This window comes from Cyrtonyx montezumae, unplaced genomic scaffold (genome assembly GCF_038088225.1).
Source record: "Cyrtonyx montezumae isolate F1298 unplaced genomic scaffold, pur_monq_1.0 scaffold_4, whole genome shotgun sequence".
Classification (NCBI taxonomy): domain Eukaryota; kingdom Metazoa; phylum Chordata; class Aves; order Galliformes; family Odontophoridae; genus Cyrtonyx; species Cyrtonyx montezumae.
In genome coordinates this window covers 19,465,117-19,482,185 of record NW_027072045.1, presented here as the reverse complement: position 1 = coordinate 19,482,185, position 17,069 = coordinate 19,465,117, and the positions used below count along the sequence as shown (strand labels likewise).

Genomic DNA, 17,069 nt, shown 5'->3' with positions numbered 1-17,069 from the left:
TTGTTCTCAGGACTCATTTAAGCTGCAGTATTTAAATTATCTGCCAATGCCAGGACAAAAGAACTATCCACGTAACCAATACTTGCTGAAGAGAGAGGCTCTCAGACTTGTTTCTGGAACAAAGTTGGCATGCAGTTGATCTCAGACAGGGTCTACTCAGCGTGGCTGACTGCTAAAGTGCTGCTATATCAGAAGATGACTTTTATCTTTCGTGAACTGTTAACATTTTTAAACCTTCCCATCCCTTTCCTCCCTCGTTCCCATTTTCCTGTTCACTCCCCTTCCCTTTGCCCTGTATGATTTCCCTCTAAACCCAGTCACAGATGTCCTGTGAATATATTTAAGATGTTGCCAGAATGTGTTGCTTTGCTGTTAAGCAGAAGACTTACAGCCACGGTGCACCCTGCTGGGAGAGTCACCTCGGGGTGGGAGAGTGGGTGGGAAGGAGTCTGCTACTCTCCAACTGAAATCCATCTCCATTGCTAGGCCTTTGTAAAAGCATTCAGCTCTGAAGAGCAACAGAAGCTCTTCTACAGCCAGACCTCACCCTGCCACCCACTGCAGCCTTTGGCTGTTGACTATTCTTTCGGAGAGAGGACCCTTGAAATTTGACTGCAATGAGCCAAATCCATCTCTGTTCTCTCCTGCCTGCTCTGCTAACCCTCTGAAAGCTGGATGTGCGTTGTAGTCTCCTTTAACATCTGCTTGGCTGGGGAATGCTATTCAGTGAAAGGTTAAGCTCTCCTCTGCCAAAGTCCCAAGCATGAGGGACTGGGGCTGATGTCCGGTTCCCCCCCCTGTCCCGGTGCAGCACTGTCTGGGGGCAGTATTTTACTAACAAAGGACGATCTAGCTCCTGCTGTTTGCCCTGAAGACAGTGCATTGCTGATGGCTTAGGAATCTTTCTGTGTTGGATGAGGTTTGGGGCTGGGGCAAGGAGGGAAGCTGGATATGTCCCCATCCTTCCACCCAAAGGCACAGTCCCCTGGTGATGGCAGGTGGGCAGTGGTGGCCGTGAGCACAGGCAGTAAGGTTAGCAGGTCTGCAGCATTTCTGGGGCTGGCCTTGCTAGAAAGCCTTAGGAGGGAGGGATAGGATTGCCTTTGTGTGTGCTTCTGTAACCTGTGTGCATGCTGCATTGCGGTTTAGGGACACGGGATGATTAGTCCCTTTGCTGGTAGCTGAGCTGGATCTTTGCTCTCTAGCTGAGCCTTTTGCAAATTGCTGTTGTTTAGAAGATAAAAATAGCCCTGGAGGGGAGGGACGTGTGAAACAATTCTGCATGTCTCTGAACTAGAGAGAGGTCTGATGTGGCTCTTAGTACCGAGAGAAGGGAATTGCAGCGGGCCTGCAACTGGATCGAGAAAGGGTGTAAATCAGTTCCTGACCATTCCAGGCCATGTTCACAGCTTGAATAACCCCTGCTGCCTCTGTGGGGAGGTGCTCCAGTCCTGCAGTGGGAAATCAGGGTCCTTTGCTTCTGGGGTGGAAGGGTTTAAACGGGCTTTGTAACACCCGTTGAACTAGGAACTTGGCAGAACTTGGCAGATGGGGCATTTTATTCAGCTATTCTCATCCGTTTCACTTTGCTAGGGAAGCAGTTGTGTTGTTTCTAATTGCTTGGGATGTGCTTTTTCCACCAATGAAGCTTTGCAAGGAGCTGGGCCGAGGGTCCCCAGAGAGCAGTCCAGAGAGCTTAAATCGTTTTGGTGACAGCCAAGATGGACAAGATGGCAGTGGGTGTATGGAGGAATGGAAAGCAGGTGCTTGGGGAGCACCTGGTGTGGTTCCTGAAGCACATGAGCAGCAGTGCTGAGCACTCAGCTCCTGTATTTTCACTGAGCCTGGAGACTGCACCAGTTCAAAAGAGCAGCTCAGAGCATGTGATGACACTCCCGTTTTCTGTTTAAATTGTTGCTCTAAAAAAGGTCTCACGGGTTAGCTCCACTCTGCTCAGGTAGCACTGACAGTATGACTTGTCTCTGTGGAGTCCTAAATGTTCTGGATCACAATAAGTTCATCTGCAACTAATTTAGACACTACTTCTGAGCCTAAGAAGGTTGTTCTGGATTTCAGACAGTTATACATATCAAGCACACTGCAGTCCCAAAGCAAAATTGGGAGGGGAGCAGAGAGCATCAAAGTTTACATCCCAAACTTCTCTCAGTTGAAGTTCTGAGTCTTATTCTTAATCCTTCTTGCACAGAGTTCCTCTAAGTTCAGTTACTACAAGGTCTGCAGCATGGTTATGTATCAGTAGGGGATAAACCTTGGCTTCAGATCTATTGGTCACTTTCCTCAGCTTACCTGGTCATCCTCCCTCTTTAGGTTACTGTAGAAAACAGTGATCTGTTACTCCAGCCTCTGATGGCTGTACAACTTCCTAATATTTTAGTTGCATCTTTGTGGGTAACACCTGCAGAGGTGTGTTTTATTTTGCTAGCTGCAAAAGTGTGGGAGAACCAGAAAACTGGCTGGCCAGGCACAGAGAGCACCGGTACAGGTTGCCGTGGTTGTTGTAGCCCTGCTGCTCTGTGCTGCTATGCTGTGACTTCTAAGCACTGCTGGGTATTCAGGTGGTACTGTTGTTGGAACTCTTGCTGTCTAGAGCTGTTTAAGGTACAGTTTGTGAGCAACAGCTGAACTCCATTTTTTGGCAAAGGTAGAAACGGTGTCTCCCCTTCAAGAAGGGGCTGTGTCTGGATTCATCTCCCAGAGTCAGAGGAGAGTGGCTTTTCCAAACTTTCCCCCTTAGGATACGTGTGTGTGTGTGTGTGTGTGTGTGTGTGTGAGTGCAAGAGCACCTGTGAGAGAGGTTTCAGCATGAACTGAATGGGTAATCCCTCAACCAGGTTGGAGTAATTGATGATGAAAAGAGCTAGCACCTGCCTGCAGAAATGAGATAAAAGGGGCTGAAGGTGTCTGTGGGCTTTAAGTGTTGCACATCACTTTGAAATGAAATACCTCTGCTGCATAGAGCTCATAATTCCTCCCACGAGCAGGGAGCTCTCATAGCCTTCCCCTTGGACTGCGGGATCCGAGTACTGCAGGTGTGGCACATCCAGAGCAGGACAATCCCTCTAGCCACACCATCTCCTGCTTGTGACTCCTTTGGCAATAGGACACCATTTTGCTGCAAATATTTCTCATCCTCAGAGGAATTCAGCTTGCTTTAAAATATGCAAATCGAAAATGGCATGAAGGAATTTGCAGCGAGAGAACTTGTGCGGCTGTCTCCTCCCCATTAACCTTCAGGGACAGACACATCCGCTGCTGGAAGGGAAGGATGCAGGTGACAAGTTGAGAAGCCTGGTCGTCAGAAATGTTGAAATGCTTTACATTTGTTCCTAAACTGGAAGCTGAGTTGGACCGCCATGCTCTACCTACCTGCCTCCTGCTCCAAAGGATCCTTTTTCCTTTTTAATTTTTATTTCTTCAAACAACACTGAAAAAACTGGAGACTACCGTGTGCATTCCTCTGCCCCAGGTATGTTCCCTGCCCCGCCACGTGCTCCTTCCTCAGTCTGAGCAGGGCTCCAGGCATGGCTCTCAGTTCTTCAGCATCCCAGCTGTGATGGGGCAGCACATCTCTGAGAGCATCTTCCTTTCGCACCTTTAGGTCTGACTGTTGTGGCTGATGCAGTCAGTGTTTGTGCTAAGGCACTAGCAGCTCTCCCTGGCGAGAGGTGTGACGAGAGGAGCCCCAGCCTCCCTGCTGCAGGCCTGGGGAGGAGGGGAGGAGGTGACCGTGTGGATGAAGGCTAGGAGGGATGTGTGGGGATGGAGGTGGAGCTCTGCACAAGTAGGGACAGCGCTGCAAACAGGGTTCTTAGCTGGTGTACTTGGCTTAGAAAAGTGAAGGGTTACTGTGAGGACATCAGAAATGACACCAGGAGGTTGTCAAGCAGAGCTTGCAGCTGTGGGTGAGTCTGCTGATGCCCACCTTTATGCTGCACTGGGAGCACGGGGTGAGAGGTCTGAGCTGCAGTGACCAGGAGAAGGACTTTGCCGGGTCTCCCAGTGGCATGCATGATGCACCAGTGTGCTGAGCCTTGCCCTGCTGCTGTTCCCCCAGGAGCAATAACAGGTTCCTGGAAGGAAGGGGAGCAGCAGGAGACCCAGCTGTCTCTGGAGAGGTCTCCACGTGAAATCCCTCCTTCCTCCTGCCAGCAAATCCCACTGGATCGATTGGTATGAGGGCCACGGTCTTTGTCCCCACGTTTAATACCAGAACAGAAGCAGCAGGTCCCACGGGCACATTCCTTCTGCCCATCCCCAGCAGTGTGCTGGGATGGGTGGTCGCCTGCTGAGGCTGAGATTTGGTTCCCCTCTTTTCCCCCTCACTCCCGTCTTTTAATGAGCTGTAGCCTAACTCCTGGCACGTTCCCAGAGCTTCTCTCCCATGGTGAGCCTTGATACACAGCCAGAATAAATCATCCTTTGTCTTGTCAGAAAATTCTCCCCGTGACTTTGTGCTTGTTCCCAAAGACCGCTGGGCTTCCCTGCTTGTCCTGTGGATATCCCCCAGGAGTTGTCACCGCTGGTTAATCTTCGGTGACGTTAAACTGATACACTGAAAACCAGAGGGATGCTGATGTGCATGGATGTATGAGCCCTCAACGTATGGTAACCGACTGCTGGGTGGGTCCCTTCTGTAGTAGCTGGTCACCCCAAAAACTGTCCTGTGCTACATCTCTGCTCAGACTGAGGGCTGGGGGGGGGGGGAAGGACGTGGTTTCTCCAGAGTTTTCAGTTTGTTACTCTGCTATATTTGTTATCTGAATTCTTAAGTAACGAGTGCTTTGAATTTTGTGATTATGTTACGGTGATGTGTAGTTAATGTACTAATGTTCACTTGAGCTAGGGTCATGGTAACAGTGTGGTTTGTTTTGTTTTTTTTTTTTAACTGTTCAGAAAATAACTTAAATACAAATACAAAGGTTAAGCTGTGAACCTCTCCTGTTTTCCTTTTGGGATGAAGGACTGTGTCAGACTATCACGGCTGTGCCCTGCACTTGGACAGCACGAACCTCCCTGCCCCAGCACCTGGCAGGCAGAAAGAGAGGAAGGAGAGAAAGCACCGCCACCACTTTTTCCTAAAACCAAAGCATACTTTTTAATTAACAAACTCCATTGAATGGCTGATGGCCTCTAGCTGGGGCGAATGAGTCTGCCCTGTAAGTCACAGTGGATGTGACGCACCGAGCCACAGCCATCTTGCCCATAAAACTATAAAGACTTTGTGCTTTTCTGGGTACTCTTGTGAGATCCTGGTAGGAGAAGCACAAATTTGTTTTATAAGCTAATCAGAATCCTGCTGTTCAATAATGAGTGAGTAATTGACATATCGCAGCACCGCCATGCGACACAATGGCTGGGGATGCTGAAACGCTGACGATTCCAACACGAGCACCCTTGGCCTCAGAATACCTTTCTCTTAAAAACGCTCTGCGGATGGCAACCTCAGATCTTCCCATTTCACTTAACAGCCCCTTTTAAAACAAAGGCGACTGCAGTTTTAAGATCCCGGCTCCCGGGGTGGGCAGAAAACAAAGACGAGCTGCGCGCCCGCTGCCGCTCTCCCTGCTGGCTCCATTCTTGGGAACCAGCAGGGGATGGAGATTGCCAACCTCCTGCTTTCTGCAGGGCTGGGAGTCCTGTCACCTCCAATCCCTTTCTGTCCTTGTGACAGCGCTCCCAGCAGCCGGGTGCTTTGTTTGGCGAGGGTTGGGGTTTTTAATACATACATCATTTCCTTACGCTGCTTTATCCTCTGCTGTTCCTATCCTGCCCTGTCCCTAGTCAAGCCTTCCTCTCCTTCCCTTTGATGCCCAAAGATAAGGGTCATTGAATCACAGAGTGACTGAGTTGGAAGGGACCCCAGAGGTGGGAGAATCACAGAACGGTTGGGCTGGAAGGGACTCCAAAGGTGGGAGGATCACAGAATAGCTGGGCTGGAAGGGACCCTAAAGACCATCCAGTTCCAACCCATCAGAGTGCACTGGAGAACTCTTCCCAGCAGTTCTGCCTCCACATCCAGAAACTCAGGACCTGAAGTTCTCTCTCTCTGAGACAGAAAAGCAATCTCAATCTCCATTGTAAATTTCCACAGGAACGGAGTGAGTACCAGGCAGCTTATCTTAAATAGATTCAGTGCTTAATTACCCTTTCCTTTTAAAAATGTGTGCCTTATTTCCACTTCAAATGAAGGGGGAAAGTAATGTTTGGCATATCTCCAAATTAACGGCGTTTGATCAACCCACGACTTTAAAATGAAATCTTCTGGTGGTGGTTTCTTTCTTTTTTTTTTCTTTTCAATTTTATATGCGCACTTACAGTCAGGTGTTTTTTGGGAAGAGAGGACTTGGTCGGCGTTGGCCTGCTGAGCAAATTAATGGTGGGAGCCTGGTGGCTGCTGGGGAGGTTTGCTGAGCTGTGGGGCTGCTGTGCCAGGGACTGCTGGGGTTGGAGGAGGAGAACACCCCGTGCAGGTACGTGGCCTTCCTACAGTGGGAGAGCACCCAGATAAGGAGGTGGCTGCCAGCAGTCCTGCAGGGGAGACAGTGGGAGGGAATGGGATGAATTGGGGTCTGGGTGCTGCTTTCCCCCTGGAGTACATAGACCCAGGGAACCCTGGGCCTCCATCCCAGCATAGAGCAGTGGGGGTTCCTCACCAGCACTTGTCCCCCTCACACTGTATGGCGCCATCACTGAGTCAGGTCACAGGAAGTGTCTCCAATTGACCCAGCTCCCCAGTGGCCCTTAATTGGCACCCCAAGCTTCCTCCTCCCTGCCATGTAGCCCCCACCTGTGCATCTGCCAAAGCTCTCCCAGTAGCTACTGGGAACCAGTGAGAGTAACCCAGATTTACTCCTCAATCTGAGCACCCCCAGCAGCATCCTTGTCCTTCTGCACTGGGGACAGAGGCCCTCAAAACCTCAGAGCTCTCTGTGGGTCAATGTACCATTGAACGCAGGGGGAAACTGAGGCAGAGAGAGACTTAGGGGCTCTCAGAGCTGCCTCTTCCCCTTGAAACATCATAGCAGGGCACAGGGAGTCCTGTATGGAGGGACCTGTCCCGTGGTGGGGCCAGCCAGCCTGTCCCTTTTAAGCCTTTGGAGCTGTTGCCAGCCTGGCTTAGTGGGGTCCCCATCCTTTCGACTGGCTGTTCGGCAAATTAAGAGCTTGCTATTAGGCTGCTAATTAAAGGCACTTCATTAGCAGCAGGGGAGGCAGCTCCTGGCCGCAGCAAAATTGGATTCCTCTGAGCTGCCATGAGCCGCATCTCTACTCTCTGGGGCTGGGGGCTGTGCCCTGGGGCTGGGGGCTCTGCCAGCCCTGGTCCCGACAAGGGCAGATGCCCCCGTTCATCGGGACATGTGGGTCACTGGCCCTCCTACCCCCTTTACAGCAGATGGGGCATAGCTGCCCCACAGCTTGATGTGATGGTGAGGGCTGATATGGGTGCTGGGAGATGCGGGGCCCTCTTCAGTGCTCTGCCTCCAGCCCCGAGGAGCCCCACTGAGGCGGGGTGGGCCCCGGACTCCTCCCCCGCCTGCTCTGGAGCCTCCAATGAGCCCCGGGGACAACATCCAGACTGCTTTCCCTTCTTCCCCTTCCCTCCTTCTTCCATCTGAAAATGGGAGAGAAGAGCCAGGCACGGGGACTGCCTTCCTCCCCTCCTCCTCATCCTCTGACTGCCGAGAAGGGGACCCCACAGCCCAGCAGGGACATCAGTGGGGTGAGTGTTGGGTGGACAGGGGGCTGGGCTGGGGGGTCTGCCCCATCCCCATTCCCCACGTGCCTTGTGGTGTGTAACCCCCCCCAGTTCCCAGCTTGGGATTCCTGCTGGGATTAGTGAGGATTTGGTGTGCGTGAGCCGGGAGCTGCTGAGTGCTATGGATCTGGCTACTGGGCTCAGGAAGGGGGTGTTGGGGAAGGTGAGGCTCCCAGGACTGGGGCTTAGCTACCAGGGGGCTCTGTGGGGTTGGGGTCTGTGCTTGGAGCTGGGCTTTGTTCATACCCTCCTCCCCCCCAGCGCCTCACCTGCCCCCTGCTCTCCGTCACCCTCCTGGTGTCCTTCGGTTCCTCCATGCTCTATGGCTACAACCTGGCCGTGGTGAACTCTCCAGCGGCGGTAAGGGACAGCACAGCCCCACCGGGATCTGCATCTCTCCATGGAGGTGGTGGGAGCCCTATCCCTGCCCCATAGTGAAATGCTGGCTCCTCCCTCATGCTGTGCCCCAGGGCTGGCTGTGATGCTGTTAGCCCCCTGCCTTTCTCCTGTCCTGTCAGTATCTCTCTGCCCCACAGCACATAAAGGCCTTCTACAATGCCACGTGGTCCCAGCGCTATGGGCACGGGCTGCCCCCTGGGCCCCTCACCCTCCTCTACTCCCTGACCGTCTCCATCTTCGCTCTGGGTGGGCTGGGAGGCTCTTTACTGGTGGGGACCCTGGTGGCACGCTACGGCAGGTAAGGGGATGGCATGGGGCAGGTGGGGCCATAGGGTCTGCCCTACTGCTGCGTGTGGCCCATAGGCATGGCACGCTGGGACGCAGCGCTCTGCTCATCCTCCTGGCTGGCGGCCTCATGGCCTTCAGCCGGCAGCTAGCAGCCCCCGAGATGGTGATCGTCGGCCGTGCCATCACCGGGCTGCACTCAGGTGGGTGGAGAAGACCCTAACCCTAACCACAAGAGGGTCTGGGGGTTGTCTGTGTGGGCCCCCTCCCTGCCCACAGCCGGGCCCTGCTGTGCACGCTGCCCAGGTATCTGTCTCAGTGTGGTGCCCCTCTACCTGGGAGAAATTGCCCCTAAGAACCTGCGGGGCTTCCTGGGCCTCCTGCCCAGCATCTTCATCTGCCTGGGGGTGTTCTGCGCACAGGTGCTGGGGCTGCCTGAGCTGCTGGGCCAGGTAAGCGGGGATGGGGTGTCCCCCAATGGGATATCACCCAATGGGATGTCCCCCTCCTGCCCCTGCCAGGCCCTGCGCTGCCCTCCCTATGACACGTCTCCATCTTCACTCCCTCCAGGACAGGTACTGGCCCCTGTTCCTAGCAGTGGTGGCCATCCCTGCCTCCCTGCAGCTCCTGCTGCTGCACTGCTTCCCAGAGAGCCCACGCTTCCTGCTGATAGAGAGGAACGACATCTGTGGGGCCACTGAGGGTGAGGGTTGTCCTGGGTGGGGGAGAGAGGGAACCAACTGTGGGTGTGCATCCTCCTACACCACCCTGAGCCCACATACCCTGTATAACCCAGACCTTCTCTCACACCTAACTGTCCCATGGCGTTTCCCTGGTGCCCGTCACTGCGGCGTCGGGGCATCTCCCTGATTCCCACGGGTTCCCCGTTGCATGTCTGTGAGCATCCATCCACCTGCACCCGCAGCGCTGCGCCATGTCCTGGGGACGGCCGACGTGCAGGAGGTGCTGGAGGAGATGAAGGAGGAGCAGAGGTCCCTCTCCTCGGTGCAGACCATCTCTGTCTGGCAGCTGCTGCGGGACCGCTCGGTGCGCTGGCAGTCCCTCTCGGTGGCAGTGGTGAACGTGGGCATGCAGCTCTCAGGGATCGATGCTGTGAGTCCTGGTCCTGGAACCTGGTTGTGCAGGGACACAGGGCTCTGTGCCCCCACTCATGTTGAGTCCCCTCCTTGGCAGATCTGGTTTTACACCAACACCATCTTCAGGAACGCGGGGATCCCCGAATCCCAGATCCCATATACCACCGTGGGCACCGGCGCCATTGAAGTTGTCGCAGGGCTGATTGGGGTGAGTGAGGGATGGACAGACAGACAGACAGAGCTTGACCCCAACACCCAGCAGCACTATTGAGCCTCAGGGCAGATAGACCCCATATTCCATCTGCGCCACTCTCTGCTGGGGAGCAGAGGGGTTGGCAGGAAAACGGGGTGGAAGAATGGGGTGAGAAGGCTCAGTTTTAGGACGTACATCCGGATGAGGATGTAGAGGTACCACCAGGAGCATTCCATGCCTGCAGCTGGACCTGGACCCAAGATGTGTCCTCGCCCCCATTGTCCCCTTGCTTTCTGCTCTCCCCTGGCAGTGCTTCACCATCGAGAAGCTGGGCCGGCGGCCCCTCATCATCACCGGGTTCTGTGCCATGGGCACTTGCCTGGCAGGCATCACCGGCTGCCTGCTGCTACAGGTAGGGTTGGGACACTGCCATCCCATGGGCCTCGGGTGCCTTAATGAGGTTCCAACCCTAGGCAACCCTTAACGAGGGCTGGGTGGTGGAGGGATGAATCGTAGATGCGTAGAATCGTTAAGGTTGGAAAAGATCACTGAGATCAGTCCAGCTGTCAACCTTCCAGTGGAGGGGATGGGTTCTCCCTGAGCTGGCTCAGCTTTGCCCCAAACCACCCACATCTCTTCTGTACTGGTGTCCCACCACAGACTGCCCTGCCCTGGATGCGCTACGTCGCCGTTGCCTGCGTGGTGGGCATCATTGCTGGGTTCTGCATGGGGCCAGGTGGGTCTGGGGGCTGCAGGGCTGGGGGTGGTGCCGGGGGGGCAGCACGGAGCTAGGTGCTGCAGACCTGAGGCACAGAACCTGCACTGCTTTATCCAGTTGATGTATTAGCAGAGCCGTTAGCAGATCCATAATTCATCCTCAGCCCAGACTTTGTTCACTGTAATTACATCTTTAATTATGATTTTAATGGCTCATTGTTCACAAACAATGATGAATACGACTTTTATAACAAAAATATACATATCTCTATTCTGGGCGAGCTGTGAGTAAGAGTCCATCAGGGGCTCCACTCCTCCCGGAGTTATTATCACTTCTGTTTGCTTGTTCATTTCCTTCCTTGGAGCGCCTCTCATGAGGATTTCTTGGCCATTCCCATCCCCTGCACTGGGACCCCGGGCACAGGGCTGAAGCTTCCCAGTCCAGTACCCATCCCATTGTGCCAAAGGGCCGTGACATCCCAGACCCTGCCACCGACCCATCCATCCCTACACAGCTGGTGTCCCCTTCCTGATGACGGCCGAGCTCTTCACGCAGTCGCATCGCTCGGCTGCCTATGTCCTCGGGGGGTCTCTCAATTGGCTCTGCAACTTCACCATCGGCTTCATCTTCCCTTTCCTGCAGGTAATGGCCTTGAGGCAGGCACTGGGATGGGCACGGCCCCTCCTGCTCCCCCAGGAGCCAGAACCCAACCCTTCCCTCTCCTTGTCCCCAGATGTCAACCGGTGCCTTTTCCTACTTGGTTTTCTGTGGGGTCTGCCTGCTGGTGGCCCTCTATGTCTACCTCATCATCCCTGAGACCAAGAACAAGACCTTCATGGAGATCAGCCACGTCTTTGCTGCCCGCCAACCCCTCGCCCCACTGTGCCGTGTAGGGATGCTGAGGCTCCGTGGGTATGGAGCAGTGGAGAGCAGCCTGGAGAGCTCGGGGCACAGCCTGCCCTGAGCCCCCCATAGTGCTGGGAGGGGAGCAGGGGGCAATGGAGGGTCTCGCTGGACGTCTTGTCACACGCAGCCTGATGATGCTCATGTGAACAGTGACTGGTCCATACTGATCCCTAGTGCCTGGCCCTAACACCACGGAAGCAGAGATCAGGGCCTCATAGCATCCTCCACGTCCTCCTCCCAACTCAGCTGCTCTCGGCAGCAGAACAGAGCGGTAAATATGTGCAGCATTACATATGTATAATGGAGTGTAAATAACCCCAAAAAGTGCATTGTAAATAGACTCCAAGTTTATCCTTTATTAATGAGGCACTGAGTGCCCTGCTGTTTTAGAGCAGCGAGACTTTCATAATATCAAAACCTAAATTACACTTGTGTCTCTCATTCCCAGCAAACGACAGCATCATTTCAGGCCTCTTTGCCACTGGTATTTATTTATTCCAGTATTTATTTGTCTCTCCCACCCAGCGTGCTGGGCAGCCTGGGAGATGCCCCGTGCCCTCCCCCCTGGGAAGCAGTCACCCCTTGACCCCTGCGTGCCGGTGTGACCCATGAGCCCTGCTGTTGCCTTATGGAATCATTAACGTTGAGAAAGACCTCTAACACTGTTGAGTCCAACATCTGCCTGCCACCAATACTGTCCTCTAAACTGGGGCTGAAGTATGGGTTGCCCGGAGAGGGGGTGGGTGGAGACACCCACATCCCTGGAGACACCCAAGGTCAGGCTGGATGGGCTCTGGGCTCCCGCTGGAGCTGTAGGTGTCCCCCTTCAGTGCAGGGGAGTGGAAACTGATGTCCTTGGATGGTTCCTTCCAATTCAAATGATTTGGTCATTCTACAATCCCCATGAGATGGGAGAGGTACAGGGCTCTAGCACTGCCCAAACGCACCAAAAGGGTTCGGCCATACTCAGAGGGCACTGAGGATGAGGATGACACAGTGCTGATGAGGGGAAGGCTTTGAGAAAATCAGAAGTGTTACAGAGAAGTGACTTTGGTGCCATGAGGGTACACGCGGCCTTGGTAAGATCTATGGGAGCAAAGGTGGAGGTGATCTTTGGGTGCCTTCCTACGGCGTGCCCAGTGCATCAAAGTGTGCTTCCCTATAGAAAGAGAAGGAAGGGCCCCGTCTCGGCGGAGCAGGTCGGTGCCGGGGCGCTCGGGGTGCGGGGTGCACGCCGGCAGATGGCACTGCCGGGATTTATGGCTGCAGCAAGCTGCCTCTCGGAGAGCACTCATGTAGGAGATGTCCTATTATATGGGCAGTTGACTTTAATAGTCATTGTGTGCTTAAAGCACAGCAAAACAACAGTGGGAAAAGAAGAAGGAAAAAAAAAACAACAGAAGAAATCCCCACTCCACTCAAATGGCCCTTCCCCCCCCAGCCCTGCTCGTCTATTTGTACAGTAAATTAAAAATATGAATCACTTCTCTCTACTGCCTCCCCAAACACTCATCCTGTCAGGCGCTGTGTTGTCTTCATTTGTATTACCTTAATTTAATGTTAATTATGTTCTTCATTTACAAAGAACACGCGTCCGCACTCCCCGCCGGGGGACTTTCCCCGCTCGCGCTCTCGGCAGAGCGGGATATTGTGCGGGGCAGCGGGGCCGCTCTGTGCCCCCCGCCCCTATTGCTGCTATTGCCTCTCGATTTATGGAAGCAGCCGTGCTCAAGTCGTGTCTCATCCCCCCCCCCCCAGTAAATCCTCCCCTAAAGGTGGTCAGCCCACGGAGGGCAGTGATTTACAGCAGACAGATGGGAGTGCACTGGGGACCCGGTGTTGTGTGCCTCAGTTTCCCCATCGGCTGTTGGGGAAAGCCTGAACTCCCAACATGGGGAAGAACGGGACGTCCTGGGTTGTGCGGGGCAGAGCTGGCAGGCAGCGCCCACTCAAAGCCCTCGGATGCCCTGCAAAGGTATTAGAAATATGGATATTAAATTAGAAATCCGCCCAAACCTTCTTATTCTCTGTTATTACAGAAAGAACTGACAAGAACTGAAAATGACAGCCCTCCCCCGTGAAAACCTGTGATCCCAAGCACCCTCCTCCCCATCCCCACCCCCGGTTTCCATGGAAACAGACAAAAAAGCCCTGAACACCCCCAACCAAAAATTATCAGTCAACCCTAAGGCCCAGAACAGGTCCCTGGTGAGGGGACACAGGGGTTTCCCCTCCCTCCCACCACCCCATGGGGCTGAGGCCGCTCACTTCATCACACCAACATTCCCAATGAGCCCTGGGACAAACTCTTGTTGTGGGATGCGGGGGGGGGGGGGGGGGGATGGACACCATCTCACTTATCCTCTCCCCTCTTTCCAATGACCCTTCTGACTCCCAGCCCCAAACATCCTCTAAATGCGATCCAGGAGATGCTGTGTCCTCCAGCAGGAAGCCACGGCCACGTCCCCATGCAGTGACACGGTCGTGCCAACATTGTAATTAATGATGATGGCTCGTTGTTTTGGTTTTTTTTCCCTTCTTTTTTTTTTCCCTTATTTATTCTTTTTTTTTTTTCCTTTTTTCTTTTTAGGGTTTTTTTTTTCCTCTCTCTTCCCCCATAAGCGCTTTAATGCGTGCGCGCAGCCTGGCCGATCCCCACAGCCACGGAAATATTAGGTTGACGGATGTGGTCTGTCGCCAGCGCTCCCTCCGCGGGTCCGCCTGTCAGCCCGCCGATGATGACATTAACACGGGAAGAAAGTGATGACAAATGCCCGTTATCAGGGAACGAGGCCTGTGACAAATCGCACGGCGCCTCGCGAGCAGCCCCATTACGCTGTAATAAAAAAAGATGGATGGCTCCGCGCACCGGGGCCCCGCGCTAATGCGATTTCGCCCGGTCTCTCCGGGTTCTAATTAAGGCAGAAAACGGAGAATGAGCAGGAGCCCCCCCCTCCCCCACCCTACCCCCCCGGCCCCAAGTCCTCCCTGTGGCTGTGGGTGCTGGCCCTTGGGACGTCCCAGTGGTGTCTCCTTGGAGCATCTCGGTGGTGCTCCCGTGGGGTGTCCACGCGGTGAACCCTTGGGGGGACTCAGTGGTGTCTTCTTGGAGCATTCCAACGATGTCCCCTTGGAGTATCTTCATGGTGAACCCGTGAGGTGTCCCAGTGGTGTCCTCCTGGGATGTCCCAATGGTGAAACCCTGGGAGCAGGGTGGGGGTCCTGCTGCATCTCCTGTGAGTTGCCGCAGCTTTGCAGAGCATGGGAAATGGGGAGCAGAAAAGTGGCATCCATTGGGAAGCACAAGTGTCCACCCAGACGCTGGCAGAAACCACAGCAGCAGAAGCCTGGTGGCACCACAGTGACCCCACTGCAGTAGCTCAGTCCCATGGCCTGGCCTGCCCAGTGCGAGGGCAAGCTGGGCTGACTGCAGGAACAACTGGGGAGTTCTGCACCCCTGGGGTGCAGCAGGAGGCAGGGGGAGCAGAGCAGGGGGACGTTTCAGGTTCTGCCATAGCTGCACCAGGTTCTCCCGCTCCCCGGGGACGCGCTGCTCTGCTGCTGGTGGCCCCGGAGCCATCCGGGTCCCCCCGCTGTGATGAGCATCCTTCCAGGCTCAATGCTGCAGGCTCCCGACCCCCACCACGGGGAAAACAGGAGGAGGGGACAGGGATAGGTCCCCGAGCTGTGCTGTGGGCGCGGGCTGAGCCCGCCACCTGCTCGGGGTCACGGTGCCATCGCAACCCACCTCGTACCCCTCCATCCCACCCCGCGAAGAGGAGCAGACCGCAGGGAGCGGGGGGGCTGCCCCCACCTCGGGCATCCCCAGCGCTGCACTTCTCCGGTCCTCCAGCTCCCTCTGCTGCCTGTCCCCTCACCTCTCCCTTGATTTCTGCCTTCTTTCCCTACGAGGGGAGCGAGATCCCCGTCATCTCTCCCTCCCATCCCACTAGCACAGCGCTGGGCCGTGGCTGGAGCTGTCTGCGGGGCAGGACGAGGCCGCGAGCTCAGCCCTACAGCATCAGCCGTCGGGGATCCCGGCCCCAAAGCCCGGGTGTTTGCAAACCCCTCCTTCCTTCACTTGGGATTGATATTTTTCCCTCTCGGCGCCCAGTGCCAGCAGCCCAGGAGCTGCCGGGCTGTTCCTTTTTCCGACTCGACACAAGCAGGTAAATTATGGGTAAGTGACACATCTGCCATCCAAGGGGACGGGAGCGCCTGCCTCCCCTTTCCCGTGGTGACAGAGCTGAGTTACGGCACTGCCGGAGAGGCGGCGTCTCTGGGAACACCGCAGCTTGTGCCGTTCTGCGGCCAACGAGAGCCCTCTGATCACAGGGCAGGAGGAGACCCGGCCCCACAGCCCTGGGAGGGGAAACTGAGGCACGGAGCAGCGGAGACCTTTTGGGTTCGACCCAGGGCCTCAGGACCAGAACTTGTGGAAGGGCTTGGGACCATCCTCCCCAGCCTCAAGCACTGGCTGTGGCACAGCTCAGGGGTGAGACTTCCCTGAGTGCATTTTCCCCCGAAGCCGGGAGAGGGAAGGGCCCATCGGGTGGCAGCTGAGCTCAGCCTGGGGCCCTGCATCCCCCCCCCCCCCCCCCAAGAGCACCCCAGCAGGTCACACATAGTGAGGGCATCTCACCACTGCGGGGACAGCGCAGACACAGGGGCTGCGTCGGACCCCCAGAAGCCACCTCTATGTGCGGGGGCAGGCACGGCCACCCCATACACAGGAGCTGCCCCAGCACAGTGCACACGGCTGCTGCCACTCTGCCCCAGGACGCCCCGCAGGGTCCCCCGTCCCCCCCAGCTGTACCCCAGCAGCCTTCCCCCAGCGCTCCACGCCGCACCGACTTCGCCCGGCCATCAATAGCGCTCGGTTAATTAATTTGATGGGAACAGCAGGGACCGCACTTTGCATTTAGTGAACTTCTGAGAACTTCCAACCTCATCTTCATAATTGGCCTCATAAATTTGAGGAAAGAGAGAAATCAGCAAAGCCGGAGGAGCGAGGGAGGGCGGGAGGGGCCCAGCACGCGGGCGGGCAGGCGCGCGAGCACTGCCTCTATTTGGTGTCCTTATTTAATTTTATTGCACAGATCCATCTTCGCCCGCCCCCTCCCTGCCCGGCCCTCTCTCTCCTTCTCTCCCTGCTGGGTTCACCTAATCATGATAAATTCATATTCATTTCCCCGCCTGCCCCCGGCGGGGGGAGCAGCTCCGCTATGCTCTCCCGGCCGTGCTGCCATTAGCAAATATTTACTCATGAACGCGAAGCGCCGCTGCGAGGATCACAAAGGGCCCCCCCCACACACATCCCTCTGCCCCCATCCCCACCCTGGGGCAGGCACAGGGGATGAGGTGTGCTCCCCATGGGGTAGGGAGCACGGTGGGAAGAGCTGCCCTCAGCTTGTGACCCCACACGGCTTGGGGGGGGGAGCAGGAACCGCCTGAGCCCCCCTCTGTGCCCACACGGGGCAGGTGTGGGAGCGAGGGGCTCTGCTGCAGGAGCTCAGCACCCGTCCTGGCTCCCCAGCTTCCCACTCAGTCACTTAAAGTGCCGCTGCGTTCGGGTTTACTTTTAATTTTCAGGATGATCGGACTCACAGCCAGGGAGGGCAGGGAGGGGGGGAGCACCGAAGCCCCTTCCTGGGGTGCAGGATCTGTCAACGCCCCACGAGAGATGCCTGAAGT

General features: G+C 55.5%; 2 protein-coding genes across 9 annotated transcripts in view; both read left to right on the top strand.

The window, feature by feature from the left end:
* BTRC (beta-transducin repeat containing E3 ubiquitin protein ligase) overlaps positions 1-1,307 on the top strand; it is a 107,474-nt gene extending 106,167 nt beyond the window's left edge. For all 5 annotated transcript variants that reach the window (XM_065746593.1, XM_065746590.1, XM_065746592.1 and 2 more), the window contains one exon: positions 11-1,307. The gene's annotated coding sequence lies outside the window, so the exon portion shown is untranslated. The remainder of the gene's footprint in view (positions 1-10) is intronic.
* A 6,295-nt stretch (positions 1,308-7,602) lies between these two features.
* On the top strand, positions 7,603-12,512 carry LOC136054923 (solute carrier family 2, facilitated glucose transporter member 5-like). Of its 4 annotated transcripts, XM_065746439.1 has the most exons (12): positions 7,603-7,741; positions 8,039-8,137; positions 8,314-8,474; positions 8,540-8,664; positions 8,768-8,913; positions 9,032-9,164; positions 9,387-9,574; positions 9,656-9,766; positions 10,062-10,163; positions 10,412-10,487; positions 10,984-11,111; positions 11,203-12,512. In XM_065746439.1, exons 1-12 carry the CDS (start codon positions 7,640-7,642, stop codon positions 11,431-11,433), a joined length of 1,602 nt encoding a protein of 533 aa, XP_065602511.1. In that variant the 5' UTR covers positions 7,603-7,639; the 3' UTR covers positions 11,434-12,512. The 4 variants fall into 4 exon arrangements, with proteins under 4 accessions (XP_065602511.1, XP_065602512.1, XP_065602514.1 ...); XM_065746440.1 differs by lacking the exon at positions 8,039-8,137; XM_065746442.1 differs by lacking the exon at positions 10,984-11,111 and having other exon boundaries at positions 11,112-12,512.
* The last annotated feature ends 4,557 nt before the right edge of the window (positions 12,513-17,069 follow it).